The sequence below is a fragment of the Barbus barbus genome (assembly GCF_936440315.1).
Source record: "Barbus barbus genome assembly, chromosome: 6".
Classification (NCBI taxonomy): Eukaryota; Metazoa; Chordata; class Actinopteri; order Cypriniformes; family Cyprinidae; genus Barbus; species Barbus barbus.
In genome coordinates, this window is record NC_136734.1 from 741,251 (window position 1) to 759,188 (window position 17,938).

General features: G+C 36.2%; 2 protein-coding genes across 2 annotated transcripts in view; both read left to right on the plus strand.

Moving 5' to 3' along the window:
• Nucleotides 1-1,327: 1,327 nt before the first annotated feature.
• Nucleotides 1,328-4,463, plus strand: LOC306871800 (single-pass membrane and coiled-coil domain-containing protein 3-like). The gene is made up of 3 exons (XM_079419968.1): nt 1,328-1,389; nt 1,504-1,548; nt 3,346-4,463. The coding sequence occupies exon 3, from the start codon at nt 3,365-3,367 to the stop codon at nt 4,037-4,039; it is 675 nt and encodes a 224-aa protein (XP_079276094.1). The 5' UTR covers nt 1,328-1,389; nt 1,504-1,548; nt 3,346-3,364; the 3' UTR covers nt 4,040-4,463.
• Nucleotides 4,464-8,122: 3,659 nt separating this feature from the next.
• Nucleotides 8,123-17,938, plus strand: part of LOC306871066 (3'-5' RNA helicase YTHDC2-like) — a 36,339-nt gene continuing 26,523 nt past the window's right edge. The window contains exons 1-11 of the mRNA XM_079418752.1: nt 8,123-8,298; nt 9,222-9,366; nt 10,133-10,223; nt 10,767-10,966; nt 11,868-12,061; nt 13,495-13,661; nt 14,539-14,641; nt 14,717-14,873; nt 16,261-16,368; nt 17,141-17,289; nt 17,396-17,531. Of these exons, the coding sequence (XP_079274878.1) occupies nt 9,228-9,366; nt 10,133-10,223; nt 10,767-10,966; nt 11,868-12,061; nt 13,495-13,661; nt 14,539-14,641; nt 14,717-14,873; nt 16,261-16,368; nt 17,141-17,289; nt 17,396-17,531 (1,444 nt within the window). The 5' untranslated portion in view covers nt 8,123-8,298; nt 9,222-9,227. The remainder of the gene's footprint in view (nt 8,299-9,221; nt 9,367-10,132; nt 10,224-10,766; nt 10,967-11,867; nt 12,062-13,494; nt 13,662-14,538; nt 14,642-14,716; nt 14,874-16,260; nt 16,369-17,140; nt 17,290-17,395; nt 17,532-17,938) is intronic.

Genomic DNA, 17,938 nt, shown 5'->3' on the forward strand with positions numbered 1-17,938 from the left:
TTCAGTGCATGTGGAGTGAGTCAGTCGCTGTGTAGGATGTCAATAAAGCTAGCTCAAGCAGAATTGCTGTTCTGGCCTTAGTGATATGTTGAAAGATAAGGATGAAATTAATATGCCATTTTTAGGTTACCCAGTAAAAGGGTGTGATTTGTTCTTGACAGTAAATGATGAGGATAATATTCTTGAGCAATAACTGCTGGTTCACTGGAAAAAGGTTGTGAGATGACTCAATTTGATCTACGTGTTGCCTCACAGCCTGTGAAGCTGCTTTGAAACAACCCCTAAATCTGTCATGTTTGTGAAGAGATTGTTATTAGCAATTAAGGCATCTAAGAAGAGATTTTTACTACATAAATTTATTTTAGTACATTATTACTTATTAGTTTCATGTGTTTCTTAATTGTGTGATTTATTGTGTATTTTGTCTCGTGATTGCTGAGAGGAAAATGTTTACAAACTGGTCTTTTAGGAGCGGAATTTATACATTATAATTAAGTCCAAGCACTTAATCGCTAAAATGATGATTCAAACAAAACATATTATCTGTAAGCTAAGCAATCTATGGAGCCCTGCACATGACATACAGGAAAAAAATTGTAGGCTAAATCATGCGCACAAAAATAGCATTTTATTTGTAAAAGAATATAAAGAACATCTTTATGATCAGATATTTTATATAGGGTTACTACTTAACACAATGTATTGGCAGAAAATTACCAGTAGCTTTTCCATTTTTCACATATTCTTTCATAGAGTGTACCTAAGTGACAAGCTAATAACATGCTGTATCATAAATAAACAATTATTATTGTACAAGTGCAAGAAGCAGCTTTTTTTCTGCTGCTTGGCTGACTAGCTGTTCAATGGTCTCCCCGTTTTGTGTCATTTAGATGAAAATATGTGCCTTTTTTATGCTAAATACATTTTAAAAATAGCTAAATTTCTTGCCTGGAGCTTTTTGGAAGAGAAAAAAAAAGAAGCTAAATTTAGCAACCAATTTGCCAAGTTGGCAACACTTCTCTTGACAAGCACCTTCTCTTATGGTTATAAATCACGGTCATCTGTATTTAGATGCCCAGTAAGTTACCCTTAGTAAGCTAAAATGATCTAGCAGCTACTCATACTTTACAAACTGAGCCACAGTCATCACATAATGATAAAACAAATCACATTGAAGAAAAGCAGGAAGATTGTTGCTGTGGGTGAGAAGTGATACAGACGAGAGGACAGGAGCTTGTCTTTTCAGAGGGGCGTTTCCAGTCTGGATTGCCTCACTGGGGAGGTCACCAATTTATCTTTAAATATCCGGGATAACAAGAGTTACATTAGATGCTGACTCACGAGCTGAAGAGTGCCTCCGAGCCAGAAGTCTCTGATTGAAGACTTTGGGTTAGTACTGTAACTTACAATATTTGTTCAATATTTCCACTGCTAGAGAAAGAAATTGTAATCAGTAAACAAACTTATTTTATAACAGAATTTGCATCTTGCTTTAATTTGAAGGTAACGAGAAAGGAGAGACCACAAAGGAGTCTTCTGTACCAGGCTGTGAGTATTTTAAAGTGCTTATAATTCCTACACATTCTTACTTCCAAAAATTTGTGGTTAATACGCAGACACTATGGGCACGGTAATTTAATCACATCAGCTTTAGCCCTATTCAGATGGTAAATGTTTCTCATATGGAAATATAACCATACATTTGCATGACACCTCAGTGATAAAACTCAAGCATTCACTACTCATGTGGTCGGTTGCATGATTGCTTGCTGTGAATGAAATGGCACATGCTTAAAATAATGAGAATTATTTAATGTAGCAATAGTTTCCTATTAAATTATTTTCTATGTACTGGTTAAAAACAGGAATCTAGATGTGCTATATACAGAAGTTGAAATGGTTTGTCTCGCATTTATATCAAAATGGGGAATTTAGTGGAAATAAGTTAACGCAGCCTCTTATTAATATGATGTAAGCCTAAAGGTGCTAGGTTGATGTTTTTGATGCATACAATCATATGCATATGTGTCCCTGCAGCACAAAAGCAGTCATCAGTAACACAGATATATTTGTCGCAATAGCCAACAATACATTGTTTGGGTCAAAATTATACATTTCTCTTTTATGACAAAAATCATTAGGATATTAAGTAAAGATCATGTTCCATGAAGATATTTTGGGAGTTTCCTACTGTAAATATATCTAAACTTAATTTTTGATTAGTAATATGCATTGCTATGAACTTAATTTGAACAACTTTAAAGGTGATTTTCTCAATATTTAGATTTTTTTGCTCCCTCAGATTCCAGATTTACAAATAGTTGTATCTCAGCCAAACCTAGCAAACACAGAACGTTCCCCTAACGTTAGTTTTTGGTTCCCGTTTGATTATTTTTTGGGAACTAAATACTAATGTTAGGAAAACTTTCTTTTTAGGTTTTTTTTTTTTTTTGTGACCATAAAATAATGTTCCCAGAACGTTGCAGGGTGGTTGTTTTTAAAATAACCTAAGATAACTTCTAGAGAACAATGGTTAGTTTTAGGTTATTTTTATATATAACCCTGTAAAACTATCTTTCCAATGTGTGTGTGTAATGACCTATACAGAGCCCTGAGATTCGTTTAATGCAGCATTTATTAAAATCCAGAAATTATATCAATCAAAATAAGTTTTAATTTGTAATATTAAGCCAGGATAGGACACAAGCAGTGATAACAGAAATCATAACCTCGTGGGTTTGTTTCATCTTCACTTACTGCGTGCGCGCCTCTGTCTGTGTGATTACTGACCTGCAGTGGACTGGTCATACTGGAGTAAAGAGCTTAGGGAAACGTTACAATAACGTTCGAAAAACCAAAAACGAACGGTTGGGGACGTTCTAATAACGTTATGGGAACATTCTACAAACCAAAAACTAACGTTCTATTTCCGTTAAGAAAACCTTCCTGGCTAACCAAAAACAAACCATAAAAAATAACGTTCTGGGAACCAAGAATTGTTAGTAGGGAATATTGTCCTATCTTCACAAACGGAATATTGTTTGTGAAGAATTGTTAGTAGGGAATATTGTCCTATCTTTCCATTGATGAATTGTCCATTCATCAATGGAAAGCTTATTTATTCAGCTTTCAGATGCTGTATAAATCTCAATCTCACAAAATTGGCACTTAAGACTGGTTTTGTGCTCCAGAGTCACATATAAATTGCACACGTGTTTCTGCCAGAATAATGGCCCTTTTCTCCTTTTTGTTAAAAGCACTATATAAATAAAGGTGACTTGACTTGCTCACTTGCATTAATGTCTGTTTAATTCTAGTTTCCTTAAAATGGTTTCTCTTCTTAAGGATCCTGACATAAAGAAAAATGTTGAGTGACATCTTCTACCCTGACAACCCTAAGAGAAGGGAGCAGCTCATCCGTAAAGGGCAAGAGCTTAAAGATCTGATGAAGAACAACTTCAGAACCACCAACCAACTGACTGATGCTATGAACAAGTACTTGAGTTGCTCCTTCGAACATATCGCCCTGAACGAGAGTGCTACTCTTCGGGAGAACTGTACTCTGATAATGGGATGCATGTGTAATATAATGGCAGAGGTAGAGAGGATTGACAGGGAACTGAAGGAGGAGCTGGAACCCACCCTGTATGAGAACCTGCGGAAACTGTCTCTGTCTTCTGCAGACTTTAAAGCAATTTCAAAGGCTTTTGAAGCAGTTTGCGGTGTTGCAACTGTGGAATCTGCTGTTTTCGTTGGTTATTTAATTGATAATGTAGTTACTCTGGCAAACATAACAAAAACGTATGCTATAATTGTAGCAGGGAAATTTGCCTGTGTTAAGTTGGCAGTGGTGTTCTTGGGGATTGACATGATTGTTAAGGACATCATTGGGAAAATCGAGCGTGATCAACTTAAGAAGGCCCTAGAAGAATATGACAAAGTTTTGGATGAATTCAGGCCAGCGTCTGAACAATATCAGGATAAAATTACCTATGTCAGAGTCAAAATTGAGGTGGAGAAAGAAGAAATGCTAGCTTGAAATGCTTTTTTTCCCTGCCTGAAGTGTTTGCTGGAATTATGAATTCATATTTGTTATTAACTTAACAAAATTGTTATTTTGCTTAAAAGCATGCAGAAATATATGAAAATGATATATGGAATAATATGTGGAATGTGGAAAAAGAAAGAATCTAGTGCAAAATAAATCACAGCTCTGCAATTAAAGGGTCATAAAACCAAGGGTGATTGTCCACTTCTTCCATAATACAAATATGGCATAAAGAGATAGGTGCTGCTATCTCTCAATTCAATTCAATATTGCTTTATTGGCATGACTGTAAAAAATATTAATAATAATAAAAATTGCCCAAGCTTGAAATGTATGTGGAGAAATATAATAACAATGAAAAAATAAACATAACAGAATAAAAACATTATAATAATATAAACTTAAATAAATAGTGTAACAAATAAGAACTTGTGTGAACATTTCATACCACAGTGTTTAACATATAAACACACACAGGCTGAGGGTAACTGTGGTGGACAGTAGGGAAACACACTGAGGTCAGACATAATACACACATTACACACGTTCACCTGCTGTCTCTCAGGCTGTGGCACACACACACACACACACACACACACACACACACACACACGCACTCACACACACACACACACACACGCACACACACACACACACACACACAGACACGCGTATCTCGCAGCCAGTGCTGCTGTCTGTCCCTCTCCTAGTATGATCTTTATTTGTTCCTCTTCAGTCATGGCTGTAAAGTTCTTCATGATGTTTGTGAATTTGTTGATGTATATGTCTCTGATTGATTTAAATTGGTAACAGTGAAGTAGGAAGTGTGTCTCTGTCTGGATCTCTCCTGTCTCACAGTGAACACACACTCTTTGCTCTCTGGGTAAGCAGCTCTTTCTGTGTCTGCCGGTCTCGATGGCTAGTCTGTGCTCACTGAGCCTGTACTTGCTCAGGATCTGTCTCTGCTTTGTGTCTTTCACACTCTGGAGATATTCTTCTAATTCATAATTTAATTTTATAGTTCGATAGAGTTGTAATTTACTTTGTGTTTTGGTTTCTTGATCCCAGTGTTCCAGATATATATTTTCAGATTGTTTGATAATTTGATTGATTTTGATGTTTGGGTGAGAAGCAGTGCTGGTCTGAGACTGGCTAGTGAAGCCCTATTCGCACGGGACTAGTATTATCTGGGGACCATGTGTGATTTTGAAATGACCCCCCCCCCCCCCCCCCCCCCCCCCTTCTGAATTGCGTGTGGTGCATTCGCAGGGGATAAACGAAGCCTGTGATTTTACTCAAAATTACTGACTTATCTCCGGGTGTCAAGGCTTTGAGAGTCCCGTTCTATGGTCCAATTAGATGGATTTAAAAAAAAAAGAAACTAATAGTTTTGTGCCCTGTGTCATTTACATTTCACCAGGTTAAAATAATATCTCAAGCTTTATGCTTGATTTATTTGTAATACATTACACCTTTTCAGCTTTCTCTTTCTGCAAACTGTCTGGTGTAAGATATGACAGCATGCCAAAATACTCCATTCTTCGCGAAAGATGGATAAAAATCCGCACAGGAAACAAAAACCTTAAAAAAATGATATACGACCCGCGAAATGCTGGGCAAATCACAGAGATGCTGACTCTCACGGGACTAATATTATCACAGACAACCTCCACAATTATTACAAATGACTGGAGGTCACCAGCTGATACCAATCCCGTGTGAATAGGGCTTTAGTCAGGTTAGTAAGTCTCAGAACCAGCTGACTGAGTGGACTCTTTTTGGGGTATCTCTCACTCGCTCATCATTTGGAGACAGAATATGCACAGTGGTAATTACTGTAATATCAACAAAAATATATCAAATAAAACAATGTCCTTGCCAAGCATTACTGAGTCAATGAAAATCACATTGAACTACAGGTTTGTGTTGCTATACACACACTTTCAATCCCCTGAATAGAATTTCTTACAACAACACAAATCTGCAAAACAGATCAAGGGCTTCGTTAGTTGCACCAGGTGTGCTTGTATTTTATATTTTATATCAAATTAAATCAATGCATATATTTTGAGACAAAGTCCTTCTTAATTTTCAGTTTTGTTTAAAATAATTCAAGTAACAGTGTCACGGTCCTGCTGGTGTGCCCTGGTTGGCCACCAGATGTCACCGTGTGTGTGTGTTTGAGCACATGGCACCAACAACACACAACAAGCCATGTGCTCAAACACACACACACGGTGACATCTGGTGGCCAACCAGGGCCTGTCTGTTGTCTGACCCCGCCCTCCTTGTTATCTCATTATTGTTTCAGTGACTCCACCTGTGTCCTCCTCGTTTGTCTCCCCATTTATTCTCCTGGTGTCTGCAGTCCTGTGCTGTTTCGTTGTTTAAATGTCAGATGTTTGATGTTGTGTGTGTAGGGCATGTCTGCCTGTACTACAGTTCTCTGCCTGTTTTTCCCACTCGGGGTGGTTTTTGTTCATTTTTGTTTCATTTGATTATTAAGAGAAAGACCATTCTGACAGCAATTGAGTCTTCGTCTCTCTCCACCCGTGACAAACCGTTTTTAAATAACGAAAGAATATGTATAAGTATGGTATTCTGGGTAAAAAGCGCCCCCCACAGTAATTAACATGATAATTAATAGATGGCAGACTTTTCCATTTGTTGACATGGTTAGATTCAGATGGTAAATATCATATATTATGTTGGGTGTCCATATTAGAGATAATCACCATGTTTAGAATGAAACCATCATATTTAAAAACATGATATTAATCATATAATGAAATATCATTTATTATACTGTACATATACACAATAATTGGGGTATTTCCAGAAAGTTTTAAACATGCTATTGTACGGCCCCTATAGAAAGAACCTCATCTCGACCCCACCATGCATAATCACTACCGGCCTATTTCTAAACAACCATTCATTTCTAAGGTTTTGGAAAAAGTTGCACTCTCACAGTTCACTTCATACCTGGACACCAGGGATGCAAAACTCTGGATAGCATCATGGTCACATGACCATATAGAAAAAAGATAGCTCTTCCGGGCAAACAGAGTAGTTTTTAAAATGTATTTAAACTTCTTATTCTAACATAAAAAGTCAAAGACTCGTTTATTAGGAGCGAATCGGTTGAATGATTGATTCAAACTGGCTTATAATACAGTCACTTGTCGCCAGCTATTGATGTAACTGTAGTGGATATGTCGGCAGATCTGGGTGTAACTGATTCCATGTAATCTGGATTAATCAAATTAAAGTTTTAATTTACTAATATATGTGTGTGTACTGTGTGTCACGTGTCCGTTTCCATTTAGTTCCGTTTTGTCCTTATTTGGTATTTCCTGTCCTTGTTTAGTTAATTATCATTATTCCTCATTAGTTTGTGTTCTTTATAAGCCTTGAGTTCAGTAACCGTCTTCGTTGTGTCTTAAAGTTATGTTGATGTTGTATACGTTGTTTTTGAGCACCTTTATCCCATTAAAAAGCCTGATTGCACAGAACCCCTGGGGCCTGTACTGCTTGGGGACGACACAACACTGTATATTTATTATATTTATATAAATTCACACTCATGCATGTATATATTTCTGAAAACTGTTATATTTGTATATTAAATATATTTATATATTATATAACATATATATATAAATATATACATGCAAATATTTTCAAAATATACTGTATGTGTGTGTATTTATATACACATAATAAATATACACAGTAGCCTACACATATTGTGTAAACAACTTTTATTTTGGATGCAATTAATCATTTGATAGCCCTAAGCACAAAGAAAATGTGGGTTCAATGTTATTAATTATAAATCTAGTCAAATCTTTCAAAAAAAAAAATGTACATGAGAGCAATGCCAAAATAAATGAAACAAAGTTTCAGTCACCATGTTACAAAAAGAACAATTCAAATCAATTTCATTTTTTAAATTTAACAAGAAAATTATTTACTGGGTATCTACGTAAAATGTTTTAAAGGTTAATTCCTCGACTTTGTTTACCAATAGGTTTTAACCATAATACATCTTTAATGCGTGTGACGCACGCCGCTGACGTCAGTGGCTCGAGCCGCATGCGCAGACGGAGCGCCGCGTCAGTTTCGATTCTCTCTACCGACAGTAACACAAACCGCTTCGCATCGGTGACAGAAACCGAATCAAAGTCTCCGGATTCCTCACAGCTGTCTGCTTTCACCGGTCTGCTCTCCTCAGATACTCCAAACGCGTAAGATGATTTGGTTTTATGATTATCGTCCTGTGAATGAGCAGTGTAATGATGCTCCTGAAGCTCAATGAATGGACTCAGCAGCTAAAAACACAATATTAAGGAACATTTGAGGTAAAACACGACCTTTTCTTGTTCTTTATGCTATGTGAGCAGGTGTCAGTGTGGTGAGGACAGTATTTTAGCGTTAAATACATCAGTTGAAGTTAGCTTCAGAAGCTAACACGCACTGAGTTCTTTAAAACATCATTATATTTCATATTTATATCTTCTGTTTGCTTGTTCTAAATCTTACTTGGGTAGGTAATTATTATAATACAACTAATCAAGTCAAATACAGTACTTTGATATGATTATATCGCTATTACTGTGTTTACGGTAATTGCGGGACCAACACACAGGGAGCGCGCATTCAAAGCATTTTTCGTAATTCTTTGTTTATTTTATGTACATTGCTTAATATTCATGTTATTTATTGCTGTCTTTGTATCTGTATTAGGCCTACTATATTATTCTACCTGCATTCCATGCAAGATTCGTAGAAAAGGAGATATGGGACATTAATACACTTTAGAGGGATATTACGACCCTGTTTCTAATAAGCAGATGAAATGAATGGGCAGTTCTTAAACAGGACGTCCCACACTATATGCACGCCTCATATGAAACTATTTTACTGCAGCATTTTTGAGATATGAGATATTATTACATGTAGGTCCTGCAATTACCATAAGCACACTTAATTACAATCGCGCTGGCGTGACCGCGGGTAAATCATTGAAGATATCAGCTGTATTGTGAAGGCAGCTCATTCATACTCAATTATGTTAATAATAAAAGAACAATTAAATGCAGATATGGAAAATGCAGTTAAATGTGCAGTTACTGACACAATAATCCATTATTTCTGTTCTTGCATGCAGGGAGAAATGTCACGCGGAGGCCAGAAATCATCTAAACAGACGACTTCTCTGAAAGCCAAAGGACTCAAAGACATCAGGATCGATGAAGAGGTCAAAATCTCTGTAAATATCGCCCTGGAGAGGTTCCAGTACAGCGACGAGAAAGGTCTGAACTGAGGTTGAGAACAAAGCCGGCTAAAAGCTCTTTATCATCATTTATTGCTTTTCCATTTTTTATTGTTTTAAGGCATAGATGCCCAAACTTTTTAATACAAAGGGTCGAAACTTGAACTAAAAGTAAATGTTGCATTATATCCACCTATAATATATTAGTTTGTGTTTATCGTATATTATTTAGTGCGGTCAAATTATTAATCGCATCCAAAATAAAAGTTTTTGTTTGCATAGTATATGTATGTGTACTGCGTTTATTTATTATGTGTATATATATAAATACACACAAACAGTATGTATTTTGAAAGTATTTACATGTATATAAATGTAAATATTTATATTATATATAAATATATTTAATATATAAACATTGCATATTTTTATTAATAGCATCATACCATATTTTTCGTTCTGTATTTATATATACGTAATAAATATACACAGTACACACTCAAATATTATGTAAACAAACTTTTATTTTGGATGTGATTAATCGTTTGACAGCACTAATATTATTATTTTTACCCAATTAAACTGATAACAATTTTTTTTGTCAAATTCACTTTTTTTTTTAACATTTCAAAATAAAACAAAACCAAAATTATGAAAATATGCTTCAGTGGCATGTTTTTCCCCTATTTTTCCTCCCTCCTGTGATGTAGCATGGCAGGTCAAATCAAAGGTCATCGTGGGCCGACTTTGACCCTGCTTTGGGCATGTCTGTGTTAAGAGTTTAAAGATGCTGTTGTGTCTCATAGAGCTGGATTTCCCTTCTTCACTGACAAACTCTGAGAGAGCGTTCATACATCGGCTCGCTCAGTCCCTGGGTTATGTCTCAAAAAGCAGAGGGTAAGTTGAATTTGCAAGTCAAATGCAGTCATGCAGAACTGACTTTTATTGCACCTTTACAAATGCATGCTGGTGTACAGCATTATGGCTAAATACCGGCCCAAAACAAGACAGAGGTATTTAAGATTACATTTTTAATTGTTCTACTACTTTTTCCATGATCTGTTTTCCTGTTATTGGTTTCCGACTGAATCAGAGTGGTTTATTGATACCTTAGTGGATTTATCTCTTTCTCAAATGATTATTGTTTGCTCAGATGACCCCAGAGCAAACCTCTGTGCTGCTTTGAAAAACATTATTTTGCTTAAAGTCACTTTTATTTCTATAATGCTTTATACATTACAGATTGTTTAAAAGCAGCTTCACAATAATAAACAGGAAAATAACCCTGTTAATGTTGTAAAATTCATCAATTGTGAAGCAAATAAAATTTATAAGCAGCTCAACTGAAAACTATAGTTATTCAGTGCAATACAGTTCAATAACTCAATAATAATGTACATTATAATAGTAATGTGAATAATATGTGAACTGTTGTCGCAGGAAAGGCTCCAGTCGATATCTCACAGTGAAGAAGAAGGATGGGACGGAGGCGTCTCGCTCCATCATGACCTGTAACCTCTCTCAGAACTCCAGACACATGGTGCAGAGCCTGCTGCAGAGGTTCCCCATCACCCACAAAGAGCGCAGTGAACTACAGCCGCGCACAGAGAGAGCCGTCTTCCCTTCCCCTGACGCCAGCGGTGAGTCTCCTACTGCAGGAGACACCCAAACTCAAAGAGCTTCACCACAACCTGACAAAATAAAAGTTTGGTTTAACTTGAAGAAATTATGACAGAAATATATTCCTATTGTACAGCAGAATGTACTTCTCAAGTAAAATATTAGTAAAATTAATAATAGAATCATACTTATTTTAGAAGTAAATACGTTAAACCTCCATTGTGCAACACTTATACGATTACATTTTAAAAGATAAATTAAACTGTATACTTTTTATGACTATGTTTGATTACCAGCATTTTTTATAATAAATGCAACTTTTGATAATATCAAATTTAATATTAAGTCATAAATACAGAAAAAATAAAACGGGTAATATAGAATTTCTGAAAAACAAAACATTTGATAGGGCACTAATATTGTGAAATGCATTTTGATTAATAAATCATTTTTAAACATGCTTTTTATTTATTACTATTTAATTAAAACGTAGTGCAGAAAAATTAAAACACAAAACACTGAAGAAAAATAAAAATCATTATAAAATTAATTCTGACATTGCATTTCATAAGACCTTAAAAATTAAGTTTTGTTAAACCTTTAATAAATTGTTTAAAAATGTTTTTAATTATTTTTTATTCTTAATTATTTAGACATGCTTTTTGATTACTGAAATAAAATTTTAGCATTAGAGCAGAATCCAGATGAATCAACACAGGAAAAAAAAAAAAGTATTCAGAAATATTAAAACTGGGAAAAAAAAAGTAAAAAATAAATTTTAAATAAAAGAAAATGAAATTTGGGAAAAATAATAAAACATTTTTGGTAATATTTTTAAGTATGGTCTTCCATTTGAATATAAAATAAAATGTTTTTTTCTTTTTCGTTTTATGTTCTTCATGCATTGGCTGATTCCTACAGAGAGTAAAAGCAGGACCAGCGGGCGTCTGAGTCACGGTATTTCTCAGGTTCCTCAGAAACGAGGCCCGTCTGAACTGGACTGTTTCCGGAGAGCGCTGCCCGTATATGAACGCCAGGAGGAGATCATACAAACCATCAGGGAGAACCAGGTGGTGCTGGTTTTGGGTGAGACCGGCTCAGGCAAAACCACACAGGTGAGGACTGTCAGAATCAGGTAGTCAGCACTACTATTTATGTATTGAATTCTGCACTTTCAAACATTCAAACACTTGAGCTTATTTTTGGTGTAATACAGGTGAAATGCTCAAAATAAAGTAAACTTAAAGGGGTCAAAATTCCCTTTTACATGTTGTTTGAACTGAAGTGTGTGTTGGCAGTGTGTGTACACATCCACCCTATAATGATAAAAATCCACCCAGGGTTTTTTTTTTTTTTTTTTTTTATCCCGGTGAATGATAACGCTTCTCTCAAATCAAGCCAGTCTCAGATTCTTGGCTGTGTGACGTCACACAAACTTACAATAGCCTATATTCACGGCGTGCCATGAGCACTTATAAATTCAAGCAGATCGGAAATTATGAATCTGTAGTAAATATAAATAAAAATGGTCCAGTTGTTTATTTTCATTTAGATATACTTTCACTATCATCGTTGTGTTGTTTCTAAACTGAAAAGCATTTCATTTCAGATCCGTTTTTCACTCCGGTCATGAGAGCAGATATGGCAGTTCATAACACAGCAAGCGTCCTCCGTTCTAATGTGTTTTTAACTGTATAACTGAAATTTTAACTACTACCTCCACTATTACCCAAACTTGTAGTGTCGGTGTCCCCAAATCACAGAATGTGCTGCGTTGCCGACATCACGTTCCCATTTTGACAACCCTGACCTCTTGACATGATGACGCAGACGCAAAGTAATCGGTTTAACGTGTTTACATGGCAGAATTTTAATTTTGTTCTGGTTTATCCCACCCCTCTCAAACCGATTAGAATTTAATTTGGTTTGGGCATTTTTATTCTGATTGAGGTGTTTATATGGAGCATTTTCATTCGGATTAGACTTTTAAACCGATTACAATGCCACATATAAACGCACCTAATCTCATGAGAATGGCTCGCCATCCCACGGAGGAGAGGGGCGGGGTCAGCAGAGCTCATTAGCATTTCAAGGGACATGCACCGAAATGCCTCGCTGTGAACAGAGCTGTTTTTGACATGGTAAAATGGGTGTTGTATTACACTACCATTGAGAAATTTTAACCAAAGTACGTTATAGACGTTTCATTGAGACCCTAAACAATCATATCAACTTGTGGAAAATGGGCATCCGATGACCCCTTTAACATGAAGTGAAGCTAGCATATGCTGCGTTTCCAAATGCATGTTCAATGCAAATGCAGTACCTTTGATTTGAAATCACAATTTTCATGCGTTTATTTCATTTTGCATGGGATATAATTAATTATTAGATTTTCATCAACTCATGAACCCCATTTGGGAAACCCTGAGTAAGTGCAGAAATAAACAGCTGTTTTTCTCAGATTTTATTATGCCGAGTGTTGGTTTTTCTGGATTAATGCTGTTAACGAGAGAATAAATCAGTCTGATCTGACTCCCTCTCTTAGATCCCGCAGTTCCTGCTGGACGACTGCTGTCGGAGCGGGATTCCCTGCCGGATCTTCTGCACTCAGCCCAGGAGGCTGGCGACCATCGCTGTGGCGGAGCGTGTGGCGGCCGAGCGCGGCGAGAAGATCGGACAGACCATCGGCTATCAGATCCGCCTGGAGAGCAGGTACTGCGTTAGAGGCCTGAAACTATATTATCTGGGAGTTTGCTGATGATAATAATTCAGCGACGTTTTCTAAGAGTGCTTTTGTGCTGGTTGACTCTCAAAGGACAGGGTAAAAATATATAATTATATATATATATATATATATATGCCATTTTTTAATAAATAGCCTTATTAGATGCGTGCATTTTTTTTGTCAATCTGTTATTTTAGTATCATTGTGATATAATTATAGCTTTTGCTAATATTTTGAATTAGATTTAAAACCGACTCCGTTTTCTAAAACGCTTTTGAAAAATCGCTTGCCCTGCCTTTAATGATTTAATGAAAATGAATAATATTTTAATAAATGCATAAAAATGCAATGATTTTTTTAAATGCAAATTTAATTATTGAATGATTAAAAAAAATAAATAATGACAGCTGATTCATTAGGATTCATTCAAAATGTGGATTCATTAAATAAAGCAAAATAAGGCAAAAACAGACAAAATTGTGTTTAGATTGTAACTCACAATGTTAACTTGTTATTGAACTTGTATAAAATCAATATGACATTTGCAGTCATGCAGATATTGGGGAAAAATGGCACTTTTGCTGGTTTTATATTGTTAAACCATATAAATATGCCATTCAAACAGGCCACATCACACTCTCAAAGCATGGTTTGTTTGTTTTTTGCAAAGCATGTGATATACTTGTTAAATTTAGCTTGCACATTGTTAAAACAATAATTACGATATTATCCTAGACCTAGAAGATGAAACGCATCGCACACTCTTACTCTAGTCAGCATGACAGAACCATGTTTGTGCAGAAGTGTCTCCATATAAATAACTGCAGTCGTGCTGATGAATTGTGGGTATTTGCTCCTCCTCAGAGTTTCCCCTAAAACCCTGCTGACGTTTTGCACGAGTGGAGTTCTGCTGCGGACGCTGATGTCCGGCGACGAAGCCCTGTCCACCGTCACGCATGTCATTGTGGTGAGCAGTGCACTAACTCTAACTCTGGACAAGATTTCTCTGTGTTTTGGATCTTAATGGCTTCTGCTCCGGCAGGACGAGGTGCACGAGCGAGACGGCCTGACCGACTTCTTACTCGCTAAGATGAAGGAGCTGGTCCAGAAGACTCCATCGCTGAAGCTCATCCTGTCCAGCGCTGCCCTGGACGTCAATCTGTTTGTCAGATACTTCGGAGCCTGTCCTGTTATTCACAGTAAGAGAACAGATAGAAAAAACCTGGTCTTTATGATAGAGAAACAATGGCAACACTTTACAATAAGTTTCCAATTGCATAGATGCAAACTCCTCTTCTTTCAGTGACAACTCACTTTTATGAGATCAAAATAGGTCTCATATTTGCTTATTTGTCTTATTTGTATTGGAAATGTAAGACCGATTACCCTTGGCAGCTGCTCGTTGGTCAAACTAGTTCTTAAGACTGGCCCTTAAGTTAATGCAACTGGCCTATGGTTGATTCAATAAGTTAAAAAGGGTAATATTTTATGTATCTGAGGTCTGAGGTGTGGGAACAGTGAAGAGAGAGAGAGGGCAAACATTTAAAAAAAAAAAAAAACTTTTTGTCTTAAATAGCCTGCATAACTCTTCATCTTTCATAACATGGGATTTTGACCAAATATATTCTGTGCAGAGCATGCCTCCGATCCGTGCAATCTTCTCTTCTTACCTGTTTGCATCTCTGCAACTACATTAGTTAACATGAACAAACAATGAAGAATACTTCTAAAGCATTTGTTAATCTTGGTAAATGTTAATTTCATCATTTACTAATGCATTATTCAAATCAAAAGTTGTATCTGTTAATTTTATTGAATGGACCTGAGCAATCAGTGAACAGATTTTATTACTATTGTAAACAAAACGATTAATGAATACTGTAACAAATATAATGCATTAACTAACGGGACCTTTTTGCAAAGTGTTACCAAAACAGCAGGGTTGTCAGATTTCATAACTGAGTTGAATTAAAGTGGCCAAAACACAGTGGGGTTTCACTAATCCAACACAAGTTTTGTGACAATATAATTAAGTTGTGCTGTTATTTGAAGATTTTGCAGAAATGACCGAATTCTGGTTCTTCCTCCAGGAAATATAATAATATGCATCTATGTTAAATACAAGTTTCAATAGATGAAATTTAAAACATTGATTATTAATATCAAGTAATGTTTTCTGTATGAATAGTGCCGTTTATGGGTTTATTCAAGCTGTGAAATTAAACCTTTTATTACAAACTACACCTATATATTTAAATTTCAGTCTATTTTACTTCAATTCTAGTTTGTTTCATAGTGTTTTTCACCGTTTCAAAGCAGCTTCACAGAAAATGCGTGTTCAGGAATGTTCAGTGGCATGTTATTTAAAACAAAAATAATACTTTCTTTAATTTGCGTTTGCATTTCTGTAATTCCACATTGCTACCTTCAGGAATTGAGTTGGAGTTTATAAAGGCATTCTTAAGTTTAATTCTGAATGGAGCACAACCCTGATAAACATCAAATATGAATGTTTGTGTCATAATTCACTGGATTTGATGCCTTCAGATGCGAGTGTTGAATAGTAACGTTAAATTTTCTTTGAAGTCAAAGGTTGTCCATATGAGGTCAAGCAGCTCTTTCTGGAGGACATCCTGAGGACCACCGGCTACACCAACAAAGACATGAAGAAATATAAGAAGGAGGCGCAGAAAGGTGATTTTATAGCTAAAATACACACTACTGGTCAGAAGTTTGGGATGATAATTATGATTTTAATGTTTCTAGAAGAAGTCTCTTCTGCTCACCAAGGCTGCATTCATTTGATCAAAATACATTAAAAACAGTGAAATATTATTATAATTTCAAACAGATGTTTTCTATGTGAATATGTGTTAAACTGTAATTTATGTCTGTGATCAAAGCTGAATTTTCAGCGTCATTACTCCAGTCTTCATTCTAATATGCTGATTTACTGCTCAACAAACATTTCTGATTATTATCAATGTTGAACACAGTTGTGCTGCTCAATATTTTTGTGGAAACTGATTTATTTTATTTTTCAGGATTCACAGATGAATAGAAAAGTTCAACAGAACAGCATTTATTTGTAATTTTTGTGACATTATAAATGTCTTTACTGTCAGTTTCAATAAATTTAATGTGTAATGTGTGAATAAAAGTGCAAAATTCTTAATTAAAATCTTTTGAATGGTAGTGCATCACAATTTCCAGAAAATATGATGCAGCATATTAATGTGCAATCAACAAGCAAATCAGCGTATTAGAATGATTTCTGAAGGATCATGTGACACTGAAGACTGGAGTGAATTCAGGTTTGATCAAATACATTCACATAGAAAAAGATACTTTACATTAAAATAATATTTCATGGTTTTTCCTGTAATTTAATCAAACAAAGCAGTAATGTGTCCATCAAGCGAAATGATTACAGTAGTGAACCCTGCCTCTGTCTGTGTGTGGTCAGAGGAGAGACAGCAGACGTCTCTGACAGAGTGGTGTGACGCCCATATAGACGTCTCTCACCCGGACGCTCCGAGGGAGAAGACGCACACTTGTGTCCTGCAGGAGAACGACCTGCTGGATGACGGCGGCGACAGCGTCTTCAGTCAGATGGTACTTTCTTTGCATGTCATTCTTTCTCCTTATGCTGTTCAGAAATCTCAGGTGTGTTTGCTGGAATATGGTCTGGTTTCAAAGCATTTCTGTTGTCTGTGCACAGAGCGAGAAGGACGTGGCCACGCTAGAGCCCTGGCTGCTCAGAGAAATGGACACCTGCATCTCCAACATCTTCTTGAACCAAGACGCCGATGCCTTCGTGCAGCTCTTCAATCTGATCCTGAACGAGAACATCAGCGGTAGGGCTGTAACCAGGGGCGTAGTTGCACGATGAAATCGCAATCCCAATTAGGCAAAAGCTGTGATAGTCATGCGCATCTTGTCAGTGAAGCACGGTTCTGTGATCAGTAGTAAATCTCCATCTGAAGGCCAGAGAAACTCAGAAGAAATCCAGGAGATCCTTATAGCGGTTGCTGAATTAACAGAAGATTTCACTGCTTTCATTGAGTCAATGTGACTAATAAACACATGACTACGACAATATATGAGTTCTTCATATCATTTTCCTTATAATAAAGTATATACATTTATTCATTTAGCTGACGCTTTTATCCAAAGCGACTTACAATTGCTATATATGTCAGAGGTCGCACGCCTCTGGAGCAACTAGGGGTTAAGTGTCTTGCTCAGGGACACATTGGTGTCT

Excerpts from the sequence above, each read along its gene's own strand:
- LOC306871800 (XM_079419968.1), top strand. The coding sequence starts at position 3,365 with ATGTTGAGTGACATCTTCTACCCTGACAACCCTAAGAGAAGGGAGCAG.